The 27,856-nt window shown below is 34.4% G+C and overlaps 2 protein-coding genes across 2 annotated transcripts; both read left to right on the top strand.

The window, feature by feature from the left end:
• The first annotated feature begins 10,072 nt into the window (after positions 1-10,072).
• On the top strand, positions 10,073-12,183 carry LOC112035959 (exopolygalacturonase). The gene is given in 6 exon segments (XM_024068782.2): positions 10,073-10,192; positions 10,411-10,441; positions 10,444-10,583; positions 10,586-10,720; positions 11,313-11,828; positions 11,947-12,183. Coding segments are annotated over 6 exon segments (1,179 nt in total).
• A 10,010-nt stretch (positions 12,184-22,193) lies between these two features.
• LOC136061654 (exopolygalacturonase-like) lies at positions 22,194-26,435 on the top strand. Its single transcript, XM_065759680.1, has 5 exons — positions 22,194-22,211; positions 24,336-24,446; positions 24,665-24,973; positions 25,565-26,080; positions 26,199-26,435. Exons 1-5 carry the CDS (start codon positions 22,194-22,196, stop codon positions 26,433-26,435), a joined length of 1,191 nt encoding a protein of 396 aa, XP_065615752.1.
• Positions 26,436-27,856: the final 1,421 nt, after the last annotated feature.

Raw genomic sequence — 27,856 nt, 5'->3', positions numbered from 1 at the left:
TGCATGCATGAGGGTGCCTATGAGGGGTGCCTAGTGTGTGTTCCTAGTATGTGCACGACATGACATTGAGGCACAAAATAGGCAAAGTGTGAAAACCACATAGCCATTGATAAAATCATGACAAACATGGGACAAAAGACCTAGACTAATGATTGGAACTAAGATTAGTCCAATTCAAAGAACAAATGTCATTTAGACATTTTGTCAAATACCTAATATGCACAAATGCAGATATAACATGAATAATGCATGAACAGGGTGAAATCTTGCCTAAATACACGTTAAATGCCACAAGGGGCCAACACAGATGCACAAACATCAAATGGGACACAACCTAATCAAAAGATTTGACAAACTTTCACCTAATTTAGAAAACAACCCTTTTTCGGAAAAAATCCCCAAAATTGAAACCCTAACTCAAATTACAGCAAAAACTAAGAAAAACTTGAAGGAAAATGCTTTAGAAGACATACCTTGAAGTTGACAATGCATAAAAGATGCTTGAAATTGATGGGTTTGAATGAAATAGAGATTTGGGTTGAAAAGGATTCGAAGGAGGTTATGCGAGGGAAGTGTTTGTGATTAGAAAAACTGTCACATCAGCAGTATAAAACTGAAAACATGCATTTTTTGCGAGTTACAGAGTAGTGAAACAGTCGTGAAACATTCGCGAGAATGGTCACTGAAGCAGATTAAATTTTGCAAGAAGCACTAGGTCGCGAGACAATCGCGATACTCTCTGTTGAATTTGGAAAAATCCAGTTTTTGCCAAACAGCATTTCGTGAGAAGCTGTTGGTCACGAGATAGTCACGATACAGTCGCGAGAGTTTCTATGTGACATGATGAAAAAATTATTTACCTCAAACACTTTTCGCGGGAAGCTCTAAGTTGCGAGCTTCTCGCGAAACAACCCCTGACCTAGTTTTTGAAGAAAAACACAAAAATGCATTTTGAACAAAAACAAAGTACACGAAAGTATAAAATCACTTTCAAAAACAAATAAAACATAAAAATTTTTTGGTTTGATCAACAAGATTGAGCATGTGAAACACATTTAACAGTACAATCACACAAATGAATGCATTCATGAATATAGCTTGTGTGATGTGTGCGGATATCAAGTGAAATAGTACTTAGCTAATGTGAAGCTTCAATGATCAATTCAATCGAAGATACACAACTAGCACTAGATAATCTGACATCTCAATTATAGAAATAGTATATATGACCTCTCACACAAACTTGAGAACATATACTTGAAGCTTTTCATTTGGCTTCTGCATAAGCATTAACAATTGATCTTTTTGACACAACATCTCTATTGAGATTGGTGCTTGAAATTTTTATATTTCAATTTGATGAGTTAGCCTTTGGCTTTTTGGCAGTACATTTAACATATGGGTCGCTTTCCCTTTTTCCTAGTCAAATACTAGTATGTGGACAAGTTTTGAGCTTATATCTCTTTTCATTTGGAGATTTACATTTAGTGAGCTCTTTAAAAAAAATAAAAAAAAAAGTGGGAAGATATAGACACAAGTCTATGCAAGTTCAAGACATCAAACATTACACAATCATTCATGACAAGTTGAAGATCTATTTACAACAGTCACATAGATTTCAAGATTTCTTCCCAAAGATATGTGCACAAACAAGCTAAGCTCTATAATGCACACGCATAAGTACAAGGGTACAGGCAAAACATGTTGACAACACAACAACAAGTCGATCAAACTTTTTGGATTTTTCATTTTTATGTTTTTTGGATTTTTGAACACTCAAAAACAAATTGAAATAAAGAAAGATCAAAAACAAAAACAAAATAGCAAAGCAAACATAAAAAAACATCTAAAAATGAAGACAAGCATATAATGCAAAGCAATGACCCTAATCATAGAAGAATTTGCATGACATGTTATAATGCTTATGATGAGTACCCTTCGTCACCCAACTCACGTGCGTTTGGGGTGATATCCTTACGATTGGGTACGAGAGTTTGGACTTCAAACCTTCTGTGAAACTTCCAAGCAAGTGGTGAAGGCACCATCATCTTCATCACGTCCTCATTCTGGGATCACGGTTTTGACTTCTTGTTGCCCACCACCCAAGACTCTTTGTCATTTCTTCTTCTTTGATCGAGGAGCTTGATTTTTTGCTCTCAGCTTTTGACATTGGGTCTGTTGTCCTTGAATCCGAGACACACATACATTCCTAGGACCCCGTTGTGATCTTGGAGAGATCTTCCTTGAGTTTCATTCTGCCCGATTGATTGCGGGGTTATTTAACACCTTGTTGTAGCCACATTTTTCTTCTTTCAGTCTTAACTTTTCAGGAATGCTCTTCTACAAGTCTCTTTGGCCTTTACAAACTTTACTTCTTTGGTGACTTGGCTGATGAGCACTCCTTCCGTGTATCCCACTCCGGACTTGTCTGAGGAGTTTTTGATAAAAGCATTTTTAATTTGGAGGAGACTTCTCTACTTGGCATACTTGCACTAGCACTCTTGCTCAAGAAACCTACTTATATAGTTCGAGCTCCCATTTAGCTTACCTTACACTTGTCTCTTTATTTGACCAATGAGACTTCTTGTCCTCCTCTACTTTCTTCATCTTCCTCATCAGCCCCTTGGCACCCTTGTACTCTCCCGATTCTAAGTGTAAGGAGTACTTGAGTTAGTTTTTGCTCTTCTCTTCAGCATTGATTCTTCCACAACTCCTATGACTCTATCACTGTGCTCCCAAGCTCTTACAAGTACAAGTCATCTCGAGGAATCAACATGAGCAATGGTCATAAGCACAGTATTTCCCTCTCTGTCACAACTTTCCTCAGAATCAAATTAGATGAGTCAGAATCACTAAGGTTGTGGCATAAGCCTTGCCCTTTTTCAAATAATTTGGACACTCTTCTTTAGATGTCCATGCTTGCACTCATAGCACACATGTCTGAAGGAGGTTGAGAATCCTTTCCTTCTTTCCTCTTAAACTCTTTCCTATCACCTCTTGAAGATGAAAACTTCCCTCTATTGAACGGTTTACCACTGTTCTTCATCTTCAGAAATTTGCGGAAGTTTTTTGCAAGAAATGCTACTTCCTTCTCCACTCCATCTTTTTCGGAGGATTCATTTGTTCTTTCAGTGATGGGAAGGTAGTCCCAGCTCATATGTTTGGAGAGACCCTATTAGCTCTTGGATTTTGATCTCATCCAAGTCTTTACTCTCTTCTATGGCTGTAACTTTTGATCTAAAACTTTTAGGCAAGGACTTCAATATTTTTCTCACCACCTTAGTATCTTTAATCTTCTCCCCAAGATTGAGTTTAGCAATTACAATTTCATTGAGCTTCCCATAGAATGAATCAAACGGTTCATCATCACCCATCTTGAGCTCTTCAAATTTGGTGGTAACATCTGAAGTTTTGTGTCCTTAACTTTCTTTGTACCCTCGTAGGTAGTTTCCAAAATCTCTCAAGCTTCTTTGGCTACTGTCATATGAGAGATCCTGTGGAATTCATCAAGAGACACACCACAAAAAATAGCATTTAAACCTTTACTATTAGCATTGGCTGCTGCGAGAGCTGCCTTATCCCAAATGGACTTAGGAGCCTCTAGCTTAGTCCAACCTATCTTAACCGCATCCCAAATGGTATCATCTATAGAGCATAAAAATGCTCTCATTCTGACTTTCCAGAAAGCATAATTGTTCCCATAAAAAAATGGTGGAACATTAAGCGATTAAGACCGGTCCATCTCAAAATAGGGTCAAGGATCACACTCAGGTATTTAAATCATAGCAAGTGTACCCGCTTTGATACCAATTGAAAGCTCGAAAATGTGTTGAAAACACAAGAGCAATTTAGACCCCCAAATTAAAATTACAGCATGGTTGATTTTACACTAACTTAATACTAAGTGTGGAATAGTGTAAACACAAGCGTATAAACAAGACAACTACTCTAATCCATATTTAAAGCAACATAGCAGTAAAAATGAAATAAACAAGAGTACGGAAGAAGGATGCAAACAAAAATTACACCGAGACGTGTTATCGAAGAGAAAACTGAAGAACTCGGCAAAACCTCTCCGCCGCCCTCCAAGTGGAAATCGATCCACTAGATAATCAGTTAGGATACATGGGTTAGCAAGAGACCCTCAAAGCCTAATCTACCCGATGTACCTAAGCCCTCTAAGCTATAACTCCAACAAGGCTTCTCGGAACCGTGTCTTGTCTAGCTCTTCGGATCCCACAACAAGCTCCATGTTGCATCCGCCATCCTTGACTTCTTCCAATACTTCCCAGCAGCACCAAAACGTCACACAACACTCTCAAAGGGTGTGATAAGTGTTTGGGCTATCAACCTTTCAATGGTATGGAAATGGAGAGAGAAGAGTTGAGAAAATACCACAAGTAAGTGTATAGAGAAAGGTGGGGATGACAATCTCTAATTCTTAATGTGTTTGGCTAGGGTTTTCTCTCTAAAGCCTTTTTTTTTTTTTTTAACATTTGTGGGTAATGAGGGTATATATAGGATAGGCACAGAAAGTGTGCGTCATTCAGTACAGGTTAGCAGAACAGATTACCTCGCGGGAGTCTAGCGGGAAGGCCTTACTCGCGAGATACTCGCGAGACACAGCTGTCTCCACCTAGCCAGACTCTTCGCATTCCAGCATGTGCAGGGCACACAATTCATTTCGCGGGAAGCTAGGTTGTCAGACTCTTCAGACTTTAAATGCTTGAGTCTTCACACTCACTCTCTATCACACAACCCTTACAACAAATCCCACAATAGATACAGGGTATAAACGATTGATAATAATTACAATCAAATTTGGCATGGAATAAAAGCCAACAAAATACATAGTTGTAAATAACAACTTTACAAAAACCACTCCAACAATAGCTCTAGTCTCATGTATTTACTACATTTAACCTTCATATCATCTATCTCACACTTCTATACAATTCACAAACACATTCCTTACAAATAACTCATACATACTTTCCATATATCTTCAAACACCATATATCATGAAATATATATACATATACATATTTCTTACCATCTCCATACAACATATCAAATACTCTTCCAAGAACTTATTACTAAAACCCCTTTCTTATGAAAGGCAAAAACTTATAATACTAAAAGTCATTCTCATGGAAGGAAACATCACTCATGTTTGACTAAAAACTAAAAGAGCATTACATGGGAAAAGTCATTTAAGTGCATGATGAAAAGGGATAAACTTAACCAACCTACGCACATGGCTGGACATACTCTCTCTCCCTCCAGTTGCACCTATTTTTTCCTTTCAAATATGAAGGTTGCTGAAATGTCTAAGTCCACTGCTGTCCTACGGCTAGAGCCCTAAACTATGAAAATGGGTCATTACATTTTACCATCAAACTTGTATTATTAAGTATATTTTATTCATTACTATCATACCACTCAACTAATGTTTTTAATATGTTGGAATGTCATCACTCATTGTTGTTATATGGCCAGAGCCACAAATCATATAAAGAACAAAGGGATGCTATGCGGCTGGAGTCAGAAACACACAAGGCTGCTAAAATGTCTAAGTCCACTGCTGTTCTATGGCTAGAGCCCCAAACTATGAAGATAAGTCATTATATTTGACCTTTAAACTTACATTATTAAGTATATGTTAACTTATTATCATTTTACCACTCGATGCATAATACTTTAATATCATCTCACTATTTAATGAACATAATCGCACTAATACTTCATTAATGAACATATATATTAATAAATTGATCTACCATAGTTGGACATGTTATTCGGACATATACCACCAATGGACATATATTGCTTGGACACAAGCCATTATTGGATATATATATATATATATTTCTTGGACATAAATCATTGTTGGACATATATTACATGGACATAAACCATTGTTGGATATATATTATTTGGACATAAATCATTGTTGGACGTGTATTACTTGGACATGGGCCATTGCTAGACATATCTTATTATGTTGAACATGAACCATGAACTGCAACTAGACATGGACTATTGGACTCATCCCATTACGGACATTGGACACCTAATTAACCACTTTCCAATATTGGACATCACTTAATAAACATAATAACCAGAAGCCATTGGTCTATGTGGCCTAATGTTGAGTTCTGGGTTTACCTCCGCAAAACAAATCTGGGCCTAGCAAAGTCATACCTTCAATAAAAGACATGTGGCTATACACAAAAAACCGCCCTCGACAATAAGCAACAATACTTCCATGGGTCCAAGTTGATTGCTTAAAATTACACTATTATTTTAGTTTCAATAGGCAATATCACAAAAATTTAATGTTCAATTACATGTATATATATGAGTTTAAAAGATATCTCTTATATATATACATATATATATATATTCTTAATGTGTATTTTTAACTTAAGGTAGATTATAACTAGTCAACTAATCATGCAGACATTTAACCAACAGAATCCAAGGGTCAAGATGAATTGGGGCATGAATTCTGACCATTAAAGAAGTTAAAAAAAAAAGTACTGGAATTAAAAAGGGAAGAAAAATATTCGTTCAACCCAAAATTGGAAAAATCCTGATATGGATACATTCTGCTTTTGTTTTAGTATTTTTGCCATAACGTATTACACAAATTTCCAAGAGTAGAAAATCTTCAAAATTTTAGCTTAACACAAATTCAAAAAAAAAAAAAAAAAATCATTTTGGAGGCCAAAAGTGGGATGGAAGTTGACAGCAAATACAATTCAAAAAATCATGGATTTTACATCCTAAATTTGTGGGATCTTTTTTTTAGCTTTTGGAGGAGGTTGACACAATAGAGGAGGAAAAGTCCTAGAACTTTTTTTTTTTTAATATTTCTTTCTTCTTCTTTTCGAGGTTTAGCATTGTTTTTATTGATTTCTTTCCTAACTATGTGTGAATAACTCTCTAGCTAGGGTTAAAGGCGAAACCTAATATTTTTAGCATGTGTTCTTGGATTATCTATGTGCTTTTTGTACGTTTTTAGACCCTTTAAAAACAAACAGATTAACCTAGTTATTTACCCAAGTGATTAGCTTAGGTAAATTATTCATATCTAGATTAACACAAATAAATCGTATCTTTGAAATAGTGTGAAAAATCAAGAACACAATGATATGATAACCCAGGAAAACCAAACTGGTAAAAAAGTTCGGGAGGATTTAACTTAGCTATCCTCAAGGTAAAATAGATCCACTATGAAAGGATTAAAGTTTTACAATAGCGACTTAGACCACTAACATCTTATTGCTACCTTGAGTAGAAAACTTACTACCACGATCACGTGATAGCTCCGAGTCCACAGACTACTTCTTTCTTGGATTCACAGTAACCACTAGTACTGCCACTTGAATTTTTCTTTAAGCTCTTTATGCAACAACTAAAGCAGTCATCAAGCTCTAGACATCAATCTTGATCTTGATAACCTTAAGTATGTATGAAGGCAAACACCTTTAGATCTCATAAGAGATTCAAACACACAGTAACAACAACAACTACAAAACGTGGTTATGGTTTTTCCTTTTATACTTAAGGCAAAACATAAAATCCTACATGTCATATGGGCTTGGGTAGAGTTGAAAATTTTGAAGAAAAACAATCTACATGAGCTTCGATCTATCGAGCCTTGCAGAAAGTGAATAGTAATTTTCTGCAATTACTTGATTCCAACTTTACAATAAACATATTTTGAGCATCCCAATTCTAGACTCTAAGTTTTGATCATGGTTTGCCAACATTACACATTGAAGTTCTAACACATTTAGATCCTAAATCCTTAGAACCTAACACTTTCTATTGATTGAGGATTGAATTTTGAGATTAACTTACTATTTGGAATCATTGCACGTTGACAAGTTCTTAAGATTTAACATGATATATATATATATATATTGAATGCTTAAACTCTTTGATACATTATGAGCTTAGAGTATATTGAATGCTTAATCTCTCCTATAACATGTTAATTAAATTACTTGTTCAATCACTCATATTCAAACTAGTTTATATATTGACATCTCAGGAGTTCAGAAAGCACTATGTACAAATCATCAACAACCTAAACAACAACTACCATTATAAACTACACTTTTCTTTTACATCAAAATATTAGAAACTACACTTTTCTACAGCTATTTTTGGTACATGAACTTCCATGTTGCTTTTAAAGTGTTTAGTGCAAAACACGATCATCAATTGGATTATGGTCGTGCCAATTGGATTTGGACATTACATGAGGATGGATTCGACTCTTACTAAATAAAATATCAAGAGAATGTGAAGCAGCATAATTGGGAAAAATAAATATAAAGGTGATGACAAGTTTGCATATCATAATAAATAAAACAGATGATTGGATGGACGAAGCTTGACATGTAATTTGTAACCTAGCTAAAATGTTAGCCTCGTTGACATCAATATTGGCATATATTTTCTATCATTAAAAAGGAAAAAAAAAATATTTTCTTCTTATTTGATGTGAAACATACTATTGTTCAAAATTCATATTTGTTGAAGTTCAACCAACATCTAAGTCAAATTCAACCAAAGTAAGAACAATCGTGGGCTGGTACATGAACAACGATATATTTTATGGCTTGTCATTGTTGATAATCAGTGTTAGTATTAAAAACATCAAAAGTTGCATGGAAGTTCACCTGCCAAAAATAGTTGTAGAAAAGTGTCGTGCTTCACAACTTGATGGAAAGGGAGAATTCCCACTCACCTTTGCGTCGATAAGTTTTAAGGCCAAAATCATCATCTCCATTTGCTAGTTAATTAAACCCCCACTTTTAGGCCATGTCAAAATTTGAATTTCACATGAATTTCATTATTTCTACGTTCTCTTTCTCTTGATTATTCACAACTTGATTTCTTTATCACAAATTTGTTTTTGAACAACACAATTCTGTGGAGGTTGATGGTGGTAATATGTCACAATCTAGGGGAAGAAAGCAAGCAAGTTTCATGGTTGGAGAATTAAGGAGGTTAAGTCGGTGGACCTTCTCTATTCTACATACTAAAAACCCATAGATAGAAAATCTTAGTCTCTACCTTAAGAGCCAAAAAACGTTTCCAATTTCAAACTTCTAAATTCTAAGAAAGACCATTGAAAGTATTTGTTGATTTCGTTTGTTTATAATTCGGTAGTTGCAACTGAAAAGAGGGAATTGAAACCCTGAATGTTTTATTGAAAAATACTCAAAAGGTGACAAAACTACAATATTATTGGCAGTACCATTATAATAAATGTTTGCTGGTTATCATAATTATCAAATTTCTTATTTAGACAAAAAAGATTATGTCTAAGTTTCTTGACCATTGCATTGGTTACCGGCTAGTATATAATAATTGACAAAGATCTATAAACTAATTATAGTAATAATGATAAATATAATAATTCAAACGGTTAGTTCAACCTCTCATATGTAGTATTTTCTTTATTTTCTACTTTACACTATAGACGATAATGCTGCCTATACTAACTTTGGATAGTTTTCGTAGGTGGTTATTTTTCTAGATTATTTCCCCCCTCTCTAACGGGAAGTATTCAATTCGCTACAAGGAGAACATGAACAGATTTCAGGTGGCTAAGAGCATGCCACTTAAGGCTAAGAAGTTAGGGTGATATACAGTAGTAAGAATCTTATCTTATAGATTAATGGACCAAAATAAAAGACATGTTATAATCCTTTAGAGTTATTAGCATAATTCAATCATAAAGTTGTTAAAAATTTGTCCTTCCATGGTCAATGAAGTTTATTTAATCTTAACTGGTCATCAACTATTTGATTATAACGATAAACTATTAATTAATTTGTGAAGGAGGAAGCACAAAAGCTAATAATAGTATAGAAGTTGAAGTGTAAATAGGAGAGTTGTTAGCAACCATGCATAAAACTAGTTAATATTGGTTGGATAGCTTTAATGGTGATGAGCTCAGGTATTGTAGTATAAATAGCTTCAAACCAAATAGGGAAACCATCATACCGTACAACAAATTGGCTATAGCAGGGAAACAAAGAACAATAAAATGGGAAAGAAATTGGGCATTGTAGCAATTTGCTTGCTATTGTTTTATGCATCCACCAGTGCCGGGCAAGTCTTCGACGTGAAATCATATGGAGGACAACCTAATGCCGATATTACCCAGGTATAAATATGTGTAGCACAATTAACTATTCCTAATTAACATGAAAAGTGGGTTCTAGTTAACTTAACTATTAAAGTCTTTTAATGTCAAATAAAAGTACTCGGGTTCAAACTCTGCTTACACTAACGACTCTCTGGTGTCTTGACCAAATGATAAAACATTAACATGAAAAATGATTGTAGTACGTTGATTTCGATTTTTCATAATGTGTTTATCAGGCCTTGAGAAAAGCTTGGAAAGCTGCATGTGCCCAGTAGCAGGAAGTAAAGTTGTGATTTCAGTAGGGACATACAAGCTAGGTGTAGTGACTTTATTAGGTCCGTGCAAAGGTGCTATTGAGATTAACCTTCAGGGCACCCTACAGGCCCCATCAAACGTTGCCTCCTTCAACGTAAAGACTTTTGGGTTTCTTTTCAACGTATCGACAGTCTCACTGTGTCAGGTGGTGGAGTTTTTGATGGCAAAGGACAAATGGCGTGGCCAAAAAATAATTGTGCTGAAAAGTACAGCTACAAAACACTTCCTATCGTAAGTTTTCAATCTTAATAATTAGCATTTAAATTCCATTATATTTATGTAGATATATACAGACACTACAACTTTAAGAACTTTAACCATCACGAAATACTACTTCAAGCACTTCTTCATTTAATGATGTTAAGGATATTATCATATTATTAATAATTTGATGTAAGCTTTATATAGTGAGGTGTCACAACTCACAAAAAAAAGATAATTCCAAATTTATATATGAGAAAGTCTAAATACGGAATATGGACACAACTTCTGTGCCATGACCCTAACTTGTGCAACTGTGTGTAATGGAGAAAAAGTGGTGGTTAAAGGTGAAAGCATGGTTCACCAATCGTACTCGCATATAACATCAAGCTGTGACAAATTGTTCGGTCCAAAAAGACATTTTCATATAATATTGTTAAAGTAGTACCAACCACATTCATTAATATATATTTGTATTTTTTTTTTTAATATAGTAATTCAAAGAAGCGTTAGCATTTTACTATAATATATTTAAATGAAAATATTTTTAGCAGAATATTTAAATGAAACTATGGCGTTCATATTTGGTGTTTTGATTTGTCTAACTTGTAAACATGAACAGAATATAAGGTTTGATTTCGTCACAAATTCAATAGTCCGTGACATTAAATCGAAGGACAGCAAATTTTTCCACATAAACGTTATGGGATGCAAGAACTTGCAAATCCAACATGTTACTATAACTGCACCCGGAGATAGCCCCAACACCGATGGAATCCACATCGGACGTTCATCTAAGATCACCATCACCAATGCCAATATTGGGACAGGTGACGATTGCATCTCCATTGGTGATGGAACCCAAGATGTCACTGCTAACCAAGTAACTTGTGGACCTGGCCATGGTATCAGCGTTGGAAGTCTTGGAAGGTACCAGAATGAACAACCTGTTTCAGGAATCAGAGTAATTGGTGGCACCCTTAGCAGTACAAAGAATGGTGTTAGGATCAAAACATGGCCTTCTTCCCATCCTGGGAGTGCTTCTGATATGCATTTTGAGAATATTATCATGAACAATGTTGCCAATCCTATCCTCATTGATCAAGGCTACTGCCCAAACAATCAATGCTCGAACAAGGTTATTAGAAACATCGCAAATATATACCCTCATTCTGATGTTAAAAGTGAAAAAAAGAAAAACAAATTACAGATACTAATATCAAATTCTTGTGTGGGTTTGTTTGTTTTGCTTTCAGTCTCCCTCGAAAGTTAAGATCAGCAATGTTAGCTTCAAGAACATTAGAGGCACTTCTTCAACAAAGGAAGCTGTGAAGCTTATTTGCAGTAGTAGTGTACCATGCCAACAAGTGGTGGTTGCTGACATTGATCTCGTATACAAGGGAGCAGGAGGATCTACTACTTCCACTTGTGTTAATGTCAAGCCCACCATTTTAGGCAAGCAGAATCCTCCTGCTTGTACCAGCAAACAATAATAAAATGCCTCCCAAGCTATTGTAACTAATGCGGAATAAGGAAATGCTATTTGCAAATAGGTCATAGGAGTTCTATTCTAAGTAGAATTTCATTTACTTTTGTCTATCACGTTCCCTTTTTCTTTATTTAAATGAAATTGTGGAATGTTGGATAGTAATTTTTAGATTTGTTTGAGTTTAGCCTTTTGCTAAAAGCAGCTGTGACCTGGAGTATTATTGTAGATAGTATTTGTTCTGTTACTGTAGCTGGGATATTTTGGAATAAAACAAAAATTGTTATTAAACTCTTTGTAATTTTTTTTTATTCTTCACCAAATACACGCTTGTATTCATGATATGGTAACATTCAATTCATCTGCATGCATGTTTTTAATGCCAAATTGACTTGCTCTCACACTCTTCGATGACAGTAAGATATAAAACTCATAAAATAAACGCCATATATTAAAATTTGCGTCTCTAAATATTGTTTATTTTTAATATATATTTCTGTAACAACTAAATTTTAACCACTTTTATTTTTAAAAATATAACACATATTATTGAAGTTGATTATACCACCATCGCAAAAATTAAGATAGGAAATAAAAACCAATCTCATAAATATTTTAGTAAACTTACTTAATTTTCTTACTAAAATGAAGCAATTTTGGAAGATTAATCTACATGTTCTAACAAATGTTTAACAACGAAATTAAATGATTTCAAGTACCTAAATGGTTTTTTTCGTTAACTATTGTCTATTATCATTAATTTTGTAGCTCAGTGATGTAGACACGTATTTTGTCCATCCTCGATTTGTGTGCTAGACCCAAAAAATTCCAAAAATATTATCTTTTCTCCATGGGGCCACAGAAGAATCTATATTGACGTGGTACAACCCATTCGGGCATCGCAACACTCAAATTGCCCTTTTCGGTCAAACTGAGCAAAATGCCGTTGGTCAACCATGGGTAGACTGAAAGTCAAAGTTGGCCAAAATCATCCCCAAAAAACATTTTTCATGCTTCTACATCAAACCCAAGCTAGTCGGTGATTTTCATCAACTTTAATTAAGTTTGACTCAAGGTTGACTCTCAAGGGCACCAGAAACTCTAATTTGACTATTTGAATGAGTTGGGACTAGCACCAAGGGTTGAAATTGGAGTTAAAACAGTTGAGATATCTAGAAAACTGTGAAAATTGCTTTAGCACGCTTCTTGAGGCCATAAATTGTGATCCGACCGTTGGATTTTCAATTTCATTAGCGTTTTGGAAGCTAGACATCTAGCGCTTTCTAGGGACACTAAGATCAGCTTAATTTGAATTTGGGAAGGCCTTCAAATACACATTGGAAGTTGGATCGAGCAAAAGGCCAAAACAGTTGATGTCGACAAGGTGGTTGGCAGTCTTACACGGTGCGCTGAAAGCCGAAGATTCACTTTTTAGCTATAAAAGCTTCTAGACCCCTCATTTTGCAACCAAAAAAAAAAAAATTTGGGCAGTTTTCTAGGTAGATTCTCTCTCTCCTCTCTCTAATTTCTCCCCCAAACACCTTTAAACACCTTAATTTCTCCTTTTTCCTCTACAATCATCAAGGTAGTGCTCTTTGCCTTGTCGACGCTTAGATCTATATCTTTGAGTGCCCTATGCCTAGTTCATGTGTATAGATCTACATGTTGGTTGCTATATCATGTGCTTCAAAAGCTCTTCTACCTCTTGGTATATATCTTTCTTGTGTTTTGGCCCTTATTGTTCGGGTGTAGATCTAGTTCCTGTGGTCTAAGCCTACATCCATACACCTAGGCTTGTATTAAAGGGTTTGGATTATTTCCTTTGCATGTCTATGTTTGCTTACTTGCTCCTACACTTTATCTCCATGTTAGCCTCTCTAGATCTAGGATTTGCATTGCTTTGTACCCTTCATGGGTTTGTGCTTGTGTGGTCGCATCCATCCCTCCTAGGGATTGATTGGGTGTGACCATTTGTGAGATACACCCTCGTGATGTTCGTGTGCTTGATACATACCTTTCTCTGCTTCGCGCGACATTGATATGTTTTAAATAATATTATTTTCATATCCCCAAAAAAAAAAAAAATAGCACTACTTACTTACTATTTACATATTATTGAAGTCTATTATTACTATATCATGTATTGTAAATAGGAGTGTTACGTCATTCCAAGGAAAACATAACTATTTTTTCAGCTAATACTAATGGTTGTGACAGAAAATAATAGAGCTTTAATTTGCAAAATGCAATAGCAACCAACGGGTCACTTTCAATAAAATATTAAGAATCGAGGCTAGGTCCTTACAACAACTTAATAATAATTTTAATCAATTTAACCAGATATTAATTGGATAGTTAAGCAACCAGGATTCAAGTTTGACATTGTTCATGGACAAACATTTTCAATGTAGTGAAGAATATACATACTCACATAGAGATATTACAAGGCAAAAACCCGAATTGTAAAAACACTATCGGACAAAGCCCAACTCAATAAGTCTTCTATTAAGGATGGTATAATACATTATATACTCATACAACATTCCTATAATAGTAGCCGGTTTAGGAACCTCAGCTCCTTACTTCATCCATACTTGTAGCCGGTTTAGGAACCTTAGCTCCTTGCCTCGTCTAGCTATTGTTGATACAGCTGTAGACATCAAAATTTTATGATGTATTTGCATTCATCTGATCGATCATGATCAAAAATTTGTGTCTTGTTAATTTCCAATTGATGATGCGACAATAGAGGACAATCAACAAATGAAATCAAGCCACATGGCAAGCCCATGAGTTACTATGACGCACATAGCAATGACATGTGTCCAAGCCATGGAGTTGTGTGAAATATGAAAGCCATGTGGTAGCGTTAGAATAAAAGATGCACATGGAAAGTTTTTTTAAATACACGACCAAAATTAAATTCAAATTCAAAACTTGTAATTAAATCTGAATAAATACTGAGTGAAAATTCCAAATTAATGGCCATTGAGTTGCCTATAAATATAGGCTTCTCGTATAAGAAAAAAAAGATAGACACTTAGAGAGAAAAAACCAATTGACACTGTCAAAATAAAGAGTCACCTCTAAGTCCAAAAGAGCATAAAATCAAGGCTCATACCTACTTCTTCAAATCAAATTAAGGATTTTCCATCATGTTCCTTTGATTTGGTACGAGATTAAGCCAACGTCCCTCGCATCAAATCAAGTACATACGTTCAATTATTCATTAAACTCGGAGACCATAATGCACGATTCAAGATTAAGCTCCATAGCTTTTTGGATTGTAAAGCTTCTTAGAGATCAAATTAGAGGAGTTTATTTTATTCTATCATTTTAAAGAGTTATATAGATAACTGTACTCACTTCCGTATCAATTAATATAAATTGATCATTTGGTACATTGTTTTGGGACAGTGTTATTTATCTCTTATGAAATTTGTTTTTTTGTACAAATGTCAAGAACGCTTGGTGGGAGTCCATCCTAGAAATCTTCATGTCTCCAATCTACCCAGATCAATGGCCTCAAAGAAGTCTAAGATGTCCACGAATGCAACCGAAAGAGTAAGAGGTTTAATAAGTGTTGAGGACAAAGTTTTCACACCACATGGCTTCATTTCTTTGGCAACTTGCACCACATCAATACTATCATGGATTTTGGGAAAAATCTCTTCTAAAGCCCAAAAGAGCACACATTTACACAAAAAAGGCATCAAACCCCATAGTTCAAGCTCATGGCGCATCATCTCATTTTTGGCTCATAATCCAAGCTCATTACTCTCATCAGGGGAATTTTGGGAGTCATGGTTTGGAGGGAGAAGAAGTATGTTCAGTAAAGCTCCAGTGGTTCAAAGTTGATAAAGAAAAGCATGTTGCTTGGCATGTCTTCCCTAATTCCCTAAACCCTGACGGGTCAGTGTGCAATAGGTAACATTTGGTAAGCCTGTCATATCACATAACACTTAAAATGATAAAACTCCCCATGCTCTTTACATAAAAATTAATGTTAATCATATAATATAAATTATATTATTATCATCTAAATCAATTCCAAGCACATGGCTAAATATACATTAATATGTCATATCTAGCATTAAATGCTCTCTTTACTCTCCAAGATTTGGTTAAAATGAAAAAAGACCATAATTACATTTCTAAAACTTCATCAAATATCAACCAACTAGTCTATTACTTACCAAAATTATATATGGACTAAACATATAATTCTTCCAAGAGAGGAAACTTAGTTAAAAATACCAAAAAAGGCTCTAGCGGAAGTTGCACCAACTTCTGCACAAGCCGTAACAGCTTCAGCGGAAGCTACAATAGCTTTTGCAGAAGCTGAAACGGCTACAGCGGAAGTTGCAAACAGCTTTTACAGAAACTATAACAACCCCAACAAAAGCTGCAAAAGGTCCATCAGGTTGACACATATCCTAAAATGATGTCATTTGGCCATTAATGCCCAACCCCAACAGCTTGTTGTCATACCAAAAGAAACAAGAGGGTTTGATAAAGATTATCTTACCATCTTTAGCCAAATCATGAATTTAATGCTAAGTATCTTCTTCCAAGAAAAAGATGTTATTCAGCTGACATCATCCAACTGTAACAGCTATGATTGACAGCTGTTGTAGCTATAACATCAGCCATTAAGTCTCTAGCTTTCTTCTTTTGGATAAAAACAAATGAAATCACTCACCTTGTCAAGGACTTTTCCTTATTTGCTAATTTTGCCTTCAACTAAGTTCTAATCTAGTTACATAGCTTGGCTCTATATAAAGTGGACCAAGCCACACACCAGGGGGAATCCCTCTCTTATCTTCAATGTTTTGAAACTCCATCTTGCTGCCGTATCTCCAAAAGATCTCCACATCTTTCTTCATCCCTCTCATCCCCAATATTCTAAAACTTCACCTTGCTGTATATATCTCTAAACTCTTCCATACTTCTCCATCTCCCTTACAAAAATCTCTCTTCGTAGATAACAACACAACACACATATTACAACACACCATTATCCATCTCTCCCACACTCCATTATTCTGAAACTTCATAATCTTGCTGGCCAAAAACACATCTCCATCTCATTCTTCATTTCTCATACAAAATCTCCCTTCTTAGAAAGCAACATAACCCATGACATAACGTAACAACCACTCCAGCAGTAGCTCTAGTCTCATGTATTTACTACATTTAACCTTCATATCATCTATCTCACACTTCCATACAATTCACAAACACATTCCTCACAAAATACTCATACATACTTTCCATATATCTTCAAACACCATATATCACAAAATATATATACATATACATATTTCTTACCATCTCCACACAACATATCAAACACTCTTCCAAGAACTTATTACTAAAACCCCTTTCTTATGAAAGACAAAAACTTATAATACTAAAAGTCATTCTCATGAAAGGAAACGTTACTCATATTTGACTAAAAACTAAAAGAGCATTACATGGGAAAAGTCATTTAAGTGCATGATGAAAGGGGATAAACTTAACCAACCTATGCACATGGCTGTACATACTCTCTCTCCCTCCAGTTCCACCCATTTTCCCCTTTCAAATATAAAGGTTGCTGAAATGTCTAAGTCCACTGCTGTCCTACAGCTCGAGCCCCAAACTATGAAGATAGGTCATTACATTTTACCATCAAACTTGTACTGTTAAGTATATTTTATTTATTACTATTATACCACTCAACTAATGTTTTTAATATGCCGAATGTCATCAGCTCATTGTTGTTATATGGCTAGAGCCACAAATCATATAAAGAACAAAGGGATGCTATGGGGTTGGAGTCAGAAACACACAAGGCAGCTGAAATGTCTAAGTCCACTGCTGTTCTATGGCTGGAGCCCCAAACTTTGAAGATAAGTCATTATATTTTACCTTTAAACTTACATTATTAAGTATATGTTAACTTATTATCATTTTACCACTCGATGCATATTACTTTAATATCATCTCACTATTTAATGAACATAATCACACTAATACTTCATTAATGAACATATATATTAATAAATTGATCTGCCATAGTTGGACATGTTATTTGGACATATACCACCAATGGACATATATTGCTTGGACATAAGCCATTATTGGATATATATATATATATATTTCTTGGACATAAATCATTGTTGCACATATATTACTTGGACATAAACCATTGTTGGATATATATTATTTGGACATAAATCATTGTTGGATGTGTATTACTGGGACATGGGCCATTGCTTGACATATCTTATTATGTTGAACATGAACCATGAACTGCGACTAGACATGGACTATTGGACTCATCCCATTACGGACATTGGACAACTAATTAACCACTTTCTAATATTGGACATCACTTAATAAACATAATAATAATGATGTTCAACTAATCATTTAATCAAAGCTATCATACTAAGCATGTCATTTATTTATTTCAACCATTATCATGATTCTAAGACTTTGGATTTTATATATTTTGTAGGCTTAAAAATACACCGGAAGCCATTGGTCTATGTGGCCTAATGTTGAGTTCTGGGTTTACCTCTGCAAAACAAATCCGGGCCTAGCAAAGTCATACCTTCAATAAAAGACACGTGGCTATACGCAAAAAAACTGCCCCTGATAATAAGCAACAATACTTCCATGGGTCCAAGTTGATTGCTTAAAATTACACTATTATTTTAGTTTCAATAGGCAATATCACAAAAATTTAATGTTCAATTACAAGTAAATATATGAGTTTAAAAGATATCTCTTATATATATATATATATATTGGGTACTTGATCTGACCTGGCTCGATAAAGACTACGGTCGAGTCTGGGTTAAAAAAAAAAAAAAAAAAAAAAACCCAAAGCGGTTCCAGGTTTTGGTAAAACCCAGTTCGAACCCAAACCCAGACCCGACCTGATTAAGTGTTAAATTACCAAAAAACCTCATGTGTGTGTGTATATATATATATATAGACACTTATAAACCCTAAATTAATTCTCTCACTTCAGTTCACCCACTAGTTGCCCCTCTCACTCACTCTCCTCTCCCACTCTCACTCGCACTCACTCACTCTTAATCTCACTGCCTGCCCAAGCTCTGTCACTCACTCTTACTCATGGTTTGTTTTGTTCTATTCTTGCTTTCTTTTCAATTTTTTTTTAATAAATTTTTTATGTATTGTATTCAGTCTAAGATGTTTGTTTCATATGAATCCCATTTGCCGAGCAAAGGTATGAGGAATCATGTGACAACATTGCCAATTACCCAAACCAAGTCCTTGTATGTTTTCTAATTTTTTTCCAAAACTCATCAATTTCTATTTTGTTGAATCATAATTTTCTTCCTAGGATTTAGTAGAGGCCTTGGTACAAGGAGCTAAGAACTATTTCTAGCTTAATTAAGCAAAAATCTAATTTATATTTAAGCATGAAATTTGGTGTGCCTTGTTCCTAAGAGTCCGGTTGTGTGGAAATAGTTTATGCAAGATTGTCCTCAATGTATCTTTTTTTTGATAAATATGTGTGCCCTCAATGTATTGAAAGGAAAAAATATGAATTTTTTTTTTATTTTAAAAAATATTAAATATGTTTTTCAGTTATTAAAGAGGGGCTTCTCAATTATTTTCAAGAAAGGGAATCTGTGTGATTTATCAACGCTAAATTTTGGGTGTATAGTTTGGTTTGTCAATATATGTTAAAGCCTTGATATGTTAGCTATAATAAAGTAAGTGGGACATTTCATTTTTTATGAGTGAATAATTAAGTGTAGTTTAATGGAAAAATAAATTCTATGGGAAAATGTTTTTCAAAGAAAATGTAATTATTTAATGGAAGAAACTGTGTTTATTGTTTTTTGTGTTTATAGTGAATGCAATGCCTAAAAGGGAAATGGGAGACACAAAAAAATATGGTTCTCCCTAATCAGGCGGCTCTCCCTTGAGAATCGAACGTTGTCCCTTGCTAGCTAAGCGATCTCCTTCGTCATTTTCATGGTCACCCTTGCCATTGTTGCCTTCTAGTAGTCCACCCTTAGGATCATTATCACCTTTATGCCCATTAAACAATTAGAAAGCATTTGCATTTGTAGTTAATCATGTTTATTTCTGATTGGATTGATAGAATTTGTGAATAGGTGTAATTATGAATTTGTGTCCATTAATCAATGAGTATGGTGTAACAATGAATTTGTGAATATTTATTTTGATTGATAGAATTTCTAACTCCCAAACTTCTAAACCAATTGGGAGTCCGAAATCCTTGATGGTGGACTTAGTGAGAGAGGACCTAGAGGTAGAGGAACAAAAGGAGATAGAGAAAGAAGAGAGCAAGAGGATGCAAATGAGGATGTGGATACAAGTAGAAAAAGGAGTTCCTCAGATGTTTGCGAGCATTTTACAAGGAAGAAAGTTGATGGGAAATCTAAAGCCCAATGGCATCATTGTGACAAGCTTTACTTGGGTGAGTCTAGCCAAGTACAAGCCATTTGCGTAATCCTTTAGCAAGATGTCCATGGTTGAAGTTTAAATACATAAGGGATATGCAACAAAAAGTGTTAATTAAACAACAAAATAAGGTGGATGGAACGATGAGTTTAAATCCTTACCAATTTGATCAAGTCAAAGTGAGGAGTAATCTTGCTTGTATGGTCATCCTACATGAATACCCACTTTCAATGGTTGACCATGTTGGGTTTAGAGAACTTGTGGGTTCTCTTCAACCTTTGTTTAAAATTATCTCCAGAAACACTTTGAAGAGTTATATTCTTAAAATATATGATAATGAGAAGGAGAAAGCTTTGAAAATGATGGACAAGAATGGAAGTAAGATAGCAATTACAACTGATATGTGGACTTCGAGTAACAAAAAGAAAGGGTTTATGGTCATTACTGCCAAGTTTTAGGGTAACTTTTTGATCTAAGAATGTTAAATTTATTAAACCATATGAATTGCACCATATGTCATTGATCATAGTGTTTATTGAGTTATGTTATAATTATTCCTTTTATTTTTCTAGATTTGTTTATGTTACTTCTCCACACACGAAAGATGTCCTTGCTGATGTCCTTGTTGATTGTTTTTTAGAGTGGAACACTGATAGGAAGTTGTCCACAATAACTGTTGATAATTGTAGTACTAATGATGCCATAATAAGACTTCTCTTGAACAAGCTTGATATTAGTTCTCCTATGTTGAGTGGGTCTATGTCGCATATGAGGTGTGCTACACATATTTTGAATTTGATTGTTCAAGATGGGTTATCTCTTATTGGTGATGGTATTGAAAGAATTCGTGATAGTGTGATTTATTAGATTGGATCACCAAAAAGGAGGCAAAAATTTGATGAAAATGCATGTCAATTACGTGTTCAATGCACCAAGGAGTTTGTCTTAGATTATTAGACATGTTGGAATTCAACTTACTTAATGCTTTCTACTGCATTGATTTATAAAGATGTTTTCTCTCATTTGGCTAAACATGAAACATTTAATACTTGTTTGCAACATGATTATGATTGGGAGGTAGCCAAAGATATTTGTGGGAGGTTGGAGTTGTTTTATAGTGTGACTGAGTTTTTCTCTGGTCGTAAGTACCCCACAACTAATATGTATTTTACTTTGGTGTGTGAGTTGAAAATAGCATTGAATGAATGAAGTTTGTCTTCAAATGAGATGATAAGTAGGATGGCAGAAAGCATGCTTACTAAATTTAATTCTTATTGGGCTAATGTTAATGTTGTTATGGTTGTTGTTGCCATCTTGGATCCAAATCTCTAGCTAGGATTAGAGGTGAAACCTAATATTTTTAACATGTGCTCTTGGAATTATCTATGTGCTTTCTATAGATTGATGATTGAGTTTTGAGATTAATTTACTATTTGGAATCATTGCATGTTGACAAATTCTTAAGATTTAATATATATATATATATATATCAAATGCTTCAACTTTTTGATTCGTTATGATCTTAGAGTATATTGAATGCCTAATCTCTCCTATAACATGTCAATTAAACTACTTGTCCAATCACTCATATTCAATCTAGTTTACACATTGACACCTCGGGAGTTCAAAAAGCACTATGTTCAAATCATCAACAACCTAAAGAACAACTACCATTATAAAAATGGAGATGATGTTTTTGGACCTAAAACTCTTTTACCCAAAAGAGAGTGTCAATTCTCTTTTACATCAAAATATTAGAAACTACACTTTTCTACAGGTATTTTTGGTACAAGAACTTCCATGTTGCTTTCGAAGTGTTTAGTGCAGACCACGATCATCAATTGGATTATGGTCGAGCCAGTTGGATTTGGACATTACATGAAGATGGATTCAACTTTCATCAAACAAAATATAGAAAAAATGTGAAGCAGCATGATTGGAAAAAATAAATATGAAGGTGATCAAAATTTTGCATATCATAATAGATAAAATAGATGATTTGATGAAGGAAGCTTAACATCTAATTTGTAACCAAGCTGAAATGCTAGTCTCATTGGCATCAATATTGGCATATATTTTCTATCATTAAGGAAAAAAAAAATGAAATCTTTTCCTCTCATTTTATGTGAAACATACTATTGTTCAAAATTCATGTTTGTTAAAGTTCAACCAACATCTAAGTCATATTCAACCAAAGTAATAATAATTGTGGGTTGGTACATGAACAAGGATATATTTTACGGCTCATCATTGTTGATAATCGGTATTAGTATTAAAAACATCAAAAGTTGCATGGAAGTTCACCTACCAAAAATAGTTGTAGAAAAGTGTCATGTTTCACAACTTGATGAAAATGGAGAATTCCTACTCTGCTTTGGGTTGATGAGTTTTATGGCCAAAATCATCATCCCCATCTGCTAGTTAATTAAAATCCTTACTTTCAGGCCCGGTCAAAATTTGAATTTCATACGAATTTCATTATTTCTACATTCTCTTTCTCTTGATTATTCACAACTTGATTTCTTTATCACAAATTTGTTTTTGAACAACACAATTCTGTGGAGGTTGAAGGTGGTAATATGTCACAATATAGGGGGAGAAAGCAAGCAAGTTTCATGGTTGGAGAATTAAGGAGGGTAAGTCGGCGGACCTTCTCTATTCTACATACTAAAAACCCATAGATAGAAAATCTTAGTCTCTTAGTCTCTACTTCAAGAGCCAAAAAACATTTCCAATTTCGAACTTTTAAATTCTAAGAAAGACCATTGAAAGTATTTGTTGATTTTGTTTGTTTATAATTCGGTAGTTGCAATTGAGAAGAGAGAATTGAAACCCTAAATATTTTATTTAAAAATACTCAAAAGGTGACAAAAATACAATATTATTGGCAGTACCATTATAATAGATGTTTGTTGGTTATTACAATTATCAAATTTCTTATTTATACAAAAAAGATTATGTCTAACTTTCTTGAGCATTGCACTGGTTACTGGCAAGTATATAATAATTGACAAAGATCTGTAAACTAATTATAGTAATAATGATAAATATAATAATTCAAACGGTGAGTTCAACCTCTCATATGTAGTATTTTCTTTATTTTCTACTTTACACTATAGACGGTAATGTTGCCTATACTAACTTTGGATAGTTTTCGTAGGTGGTTATTTTTAAAGGACTATTTCCGCCCTCTCTAATGGGAAGTATTCAATTCGCTTCAAGGAGAAAATGGACAAATTTCAGGTGGCTAAGAGCCTGCCATTTAAGGCTAAGAAGTTAAGGTGATATATGGTAGTAAGAATCTTATCTTATATAATAATGGACCAAAATAAAAGACATGTTATAATCCTTTAGAGTTATTAGCATAATTCAATCACAAAGTTGTTAAAAATTTGTCCTTCCATGGTCAATGAAATTTATTTAATCTTAACTGGTCATCAACGGTTTGATTATAACGATAAACTATTAATTAATTAGTGAAGGAGGAAGCACGAAAGCTAATAATAGAATAGAAGTTGAAGTGTAAACAGGAGAGTTGTTAGCAACCATGCATAAAATTAGTTAATAACAGTTGGATAGCTTTAATAGTGATGAGCTCAGGTATTGTAGTATAAATAGCTTCAAACCAAATAGGGAAACCATCATAACGTACAACAAATTGGCAATAGCAGGGAAACAAAGAACAATAAAATGGGAAAGAGTTTGAGCATCGTAGCAATTTGCTTGCTATTGTTGTTGGCATCCACCAGTGCCGGGCAAGTCTTCGACGTGAAATCATATGGAGGACAACCTAATGCCGATATTACCCAGGTATAAATATGTGTAGCACAATTAACTATACCTAATTAACATGAAAAGTGGGTTCTAGTTAACTTAACTAGTAAAGTCTTTTAATGTCAAATAAAAGTACTTGGGTTCAAACTCTGCTTACACTAACAACTCTTTGGTGTCTTGACTGGATGATAAAACATTAACATGAAAAATGATTGTAGTATGTTGATTTCGATTTTTCATAATGTGTTTATCAGGCTTTGACAAAAGCTTGGAAAGCTGCATGTGCAGTAGCAGGAAGTAAAGTTGTGATTTCAGCAGGGACATACAAGCTAGGTGTAGTGACTTTATTAGGTCCATGCAAAGGTGCTATTGAGTTTAACCTTCAGGGCACCCTACAGGCCCCATCAAACGTTGCCTCCTTCAACGGTAAGGACTTTTGGGTTTCTTTTCAACGTATCGACAGTCTCACTGTGTCAGGTGGTGGAGTTTTTGATGGCAAAGGACAAATGGCATGGCCAAAAAATAATTGTGCTGAAAAGTACAGCTGCAAAACACTTCCTATCGTAAGATTTCAATCTTAATAATTAGCATTTAAATTCCATTATATTTACATAAATATATACAGACACTACAACTTTAAGAACTTTAACCGTCACGAAATACTAATTCAAGCACTTATTCGTTTAATGATGTTAAGGATATTATCATATTATTAATATTTTGATGTAAGCTTTATATAGTGAGGTGTCACAACTCAACAAAAAAGATAATTCAAAATTTATATATGAGAAAGTCTAAATACGGAATATGGACACAACTTCTGTGCCATGACCCTAACTTGTGCAACTGTGTGTAATGGAGAAAAAGTGGTGGTTAAAGGTGAAAGCAATGGTTCACCAATCGTACTCGCATATAACATCAAGCTGTGACAAATTGTTCGGTCCAAAAAGACATTTTCATATAATATTGTTAAAGTAGTACCAACCACATTCATTAATATATATTTGTATTTTTTTTTTAATATAGTAATTCAAAGAAGCGTTAGCATTTTACTATAATATATTTAAATGAAAATATTTTTAGCAGAATATTTAAATGAAACTATGGCGTTCATATTTGGTGTTTTGATTTGTCTAACTTGTAAACATGAACAGAATATAAGGTTTGATTTCGTCACAAATTCAATAGTCCGTGACATTAAATCGAAGGACAGCAAATTTTTCCACATAAACGTTATGGGATGCAAGAACTTGCAAATCCAACATGTTACTATAACTGCACCCGGAGATAGCCCCAACACCGATGGAATCCACATCGGACGTTCATCTAAGATCACCATCACCAATGCCAATATTGGGACAGGTGACGATTGCATCTCCATTGGTGATGGAACCCAAGATGTCACTGCTAACCAAGTAACTTGTGGACCTGGCCATGGTATCAGCGTTGGAAGTCTTGGAAGGTACCAGAATGAACAACCTGTTTCAGGAATCAGAGTAATTGGTGGCACCCTTAGCAGTACAAAGAATGGTGTTAGGATCAAAACATGGCCTTCTTCCCATCCTGGGAGTGCTTCTGATATGCATTTTGAGAATATTATCATGAACAATGTTGCCAATCCTATCCTCATTGATCAAGGCTACTGCCCAAACAATCAATGCTCGAACAAGGTTATTAGAAACATCGCAAATATATACCCTCATTCTGATGTTAAAAGTGAAAAAAAGAAAAACAAATTACAGATACTAATATCAAATTCTTGTGTGGGTTTGTTTGTTTTGCTTTCAGTCTCCCTCGAAAGTTAAGATCAGCAATGTTAGCTTCAAGAACATTAGAGGCACTTCTTCAACAAAGGAAGCTGTGAAGCTTATTTGCAGTAGTAGTGTACCATGCCAACAAGTGGTGGTTGCTGACATTGATCTCGTATACAAGGGAGCAGGAGGATCTGCTACTTCCACTTGTGTTAATGTCAAGCCCACCATTTTAGGCAAGCAGAATCCTCCTGCTTGTACCAGCAAACAATAATAAAATGCCTCCCAAGCTATTGTAACTAATGCGGAATAAGGAAATGCTATTTGCAAATAGGTCATAGGAGTTCTATTCTAAGTAGAATTTCATTTACTTTTGTCTATCACGTTCCCTTTTTCTTTATTTAAATGAAATTGTGGAATGTTGGATAGTAATTTTTAGATTTGTTTGAGTTTAGCCTTTTGCTAAAAGCTGCTATGATCTGGAGTGTTGTTGTAGATAGTATTTGTTCTATTACTGTAGCTTGGATATTTTGGAATAAAACAAAAATTGTTATTAAACTCTTTGTAAATTTTTTTTTTATTCTTCACCAAATACACGCTTGTATTCATGATATGGTAACATTCAATTCATCTGCATGCATGTTTTTAACGCCAAATTGACTTGCTCTCACACTCTTCGATGACAATAAGATATAAATTATTTCTGTAACAACTAAATTTTAACCACTTTTATTTTTAAAAATATAACACATATTATTGAAGTTGATTATACCACCACCGCAAAAATTAAGATAGGAAATAAAAACCAATTGCATAAATATTTTAGTAAACTTACTTAATTTTCTTACTAAAATGAAGCAATTTTGGAAGATTAATCTACATATTCTAACAAATGATTAACAACGAAATTAAATGATTTCAAGTACCTAAATGGTTTGTTGCGTTAGCTATTGTCTTTTATCAATAATTTTGTAGCTCAATGATGTAGACACCGTATTTTGACTGCCCTCAATTTGTGTGCTAGACCCTCAAAATTCTAGAAATATTATCTTTTCACCATGGTGCTGTGGAAGAATCTATGTTGATGTGGGGCAACCCGTTTGGGCATTGCAGCACTCAAATTGACCAAAATGCCCCTACTTAACCTTGGGTTGACTAAAAGTCAAATTCGGCCAAAATCATCCCAAAAAAAAAAAAAACATGTTTCTACATTAAACTTGAGCTACTTGATGATTTTCATCAATTTTGACCAAGTTTGACCTGAGATTGACTCCCAAAGGCACTAGAAACCCTAATTTTGATTTGACAATTAGAACAGGTTAGGATTAGAACCATTACGAAGTGATAGGTCAAGAATGTATTAACCCCTTCTGATAAATTAACCAATTGATTTAGCCAAGTTAATTAGTTAATTCAATTTGCATGCAATATACGTGGCAGCACAAACAAACCACCAAATAACTATATGCAATGGAAAATTAATTGACATGGTGATTTGTTTACGAATGGGGAAAACCTACACGGTAAAAACCCACCGGGTGATTTTAAGGTCATCACTCTTGAGAATCCATTATTATCAAAACAAACAGTTACAAGTAAAGGAATCTCAATACCTTATACCAACTTACAGTTGAACCCTTACCCCAATACCAATTGAACTTGTTTTGTAGTAACAATCTCTCATTTCCAATGTAC

This window comes from Quercus suber, unplaced genomic scaffold, assembly GCF_002906115.3.
Source record: "Quercus suber isolate HL8 unplaced genomic scaffold, Cork oak 2.0 scaffold_338, whole genome shotgun sequence".
Taxonomy (NCBI): Eukaryota; Viridiplantae; Streptophyta; class Magnoliopsida; order Fagales; family Fagaceae; genus Quercus; species Quercus suber.
Note: the sequence above shows the minus strand (reverse complement) of the source record. Positions and strands in the feature narration are given on the sequence as shown.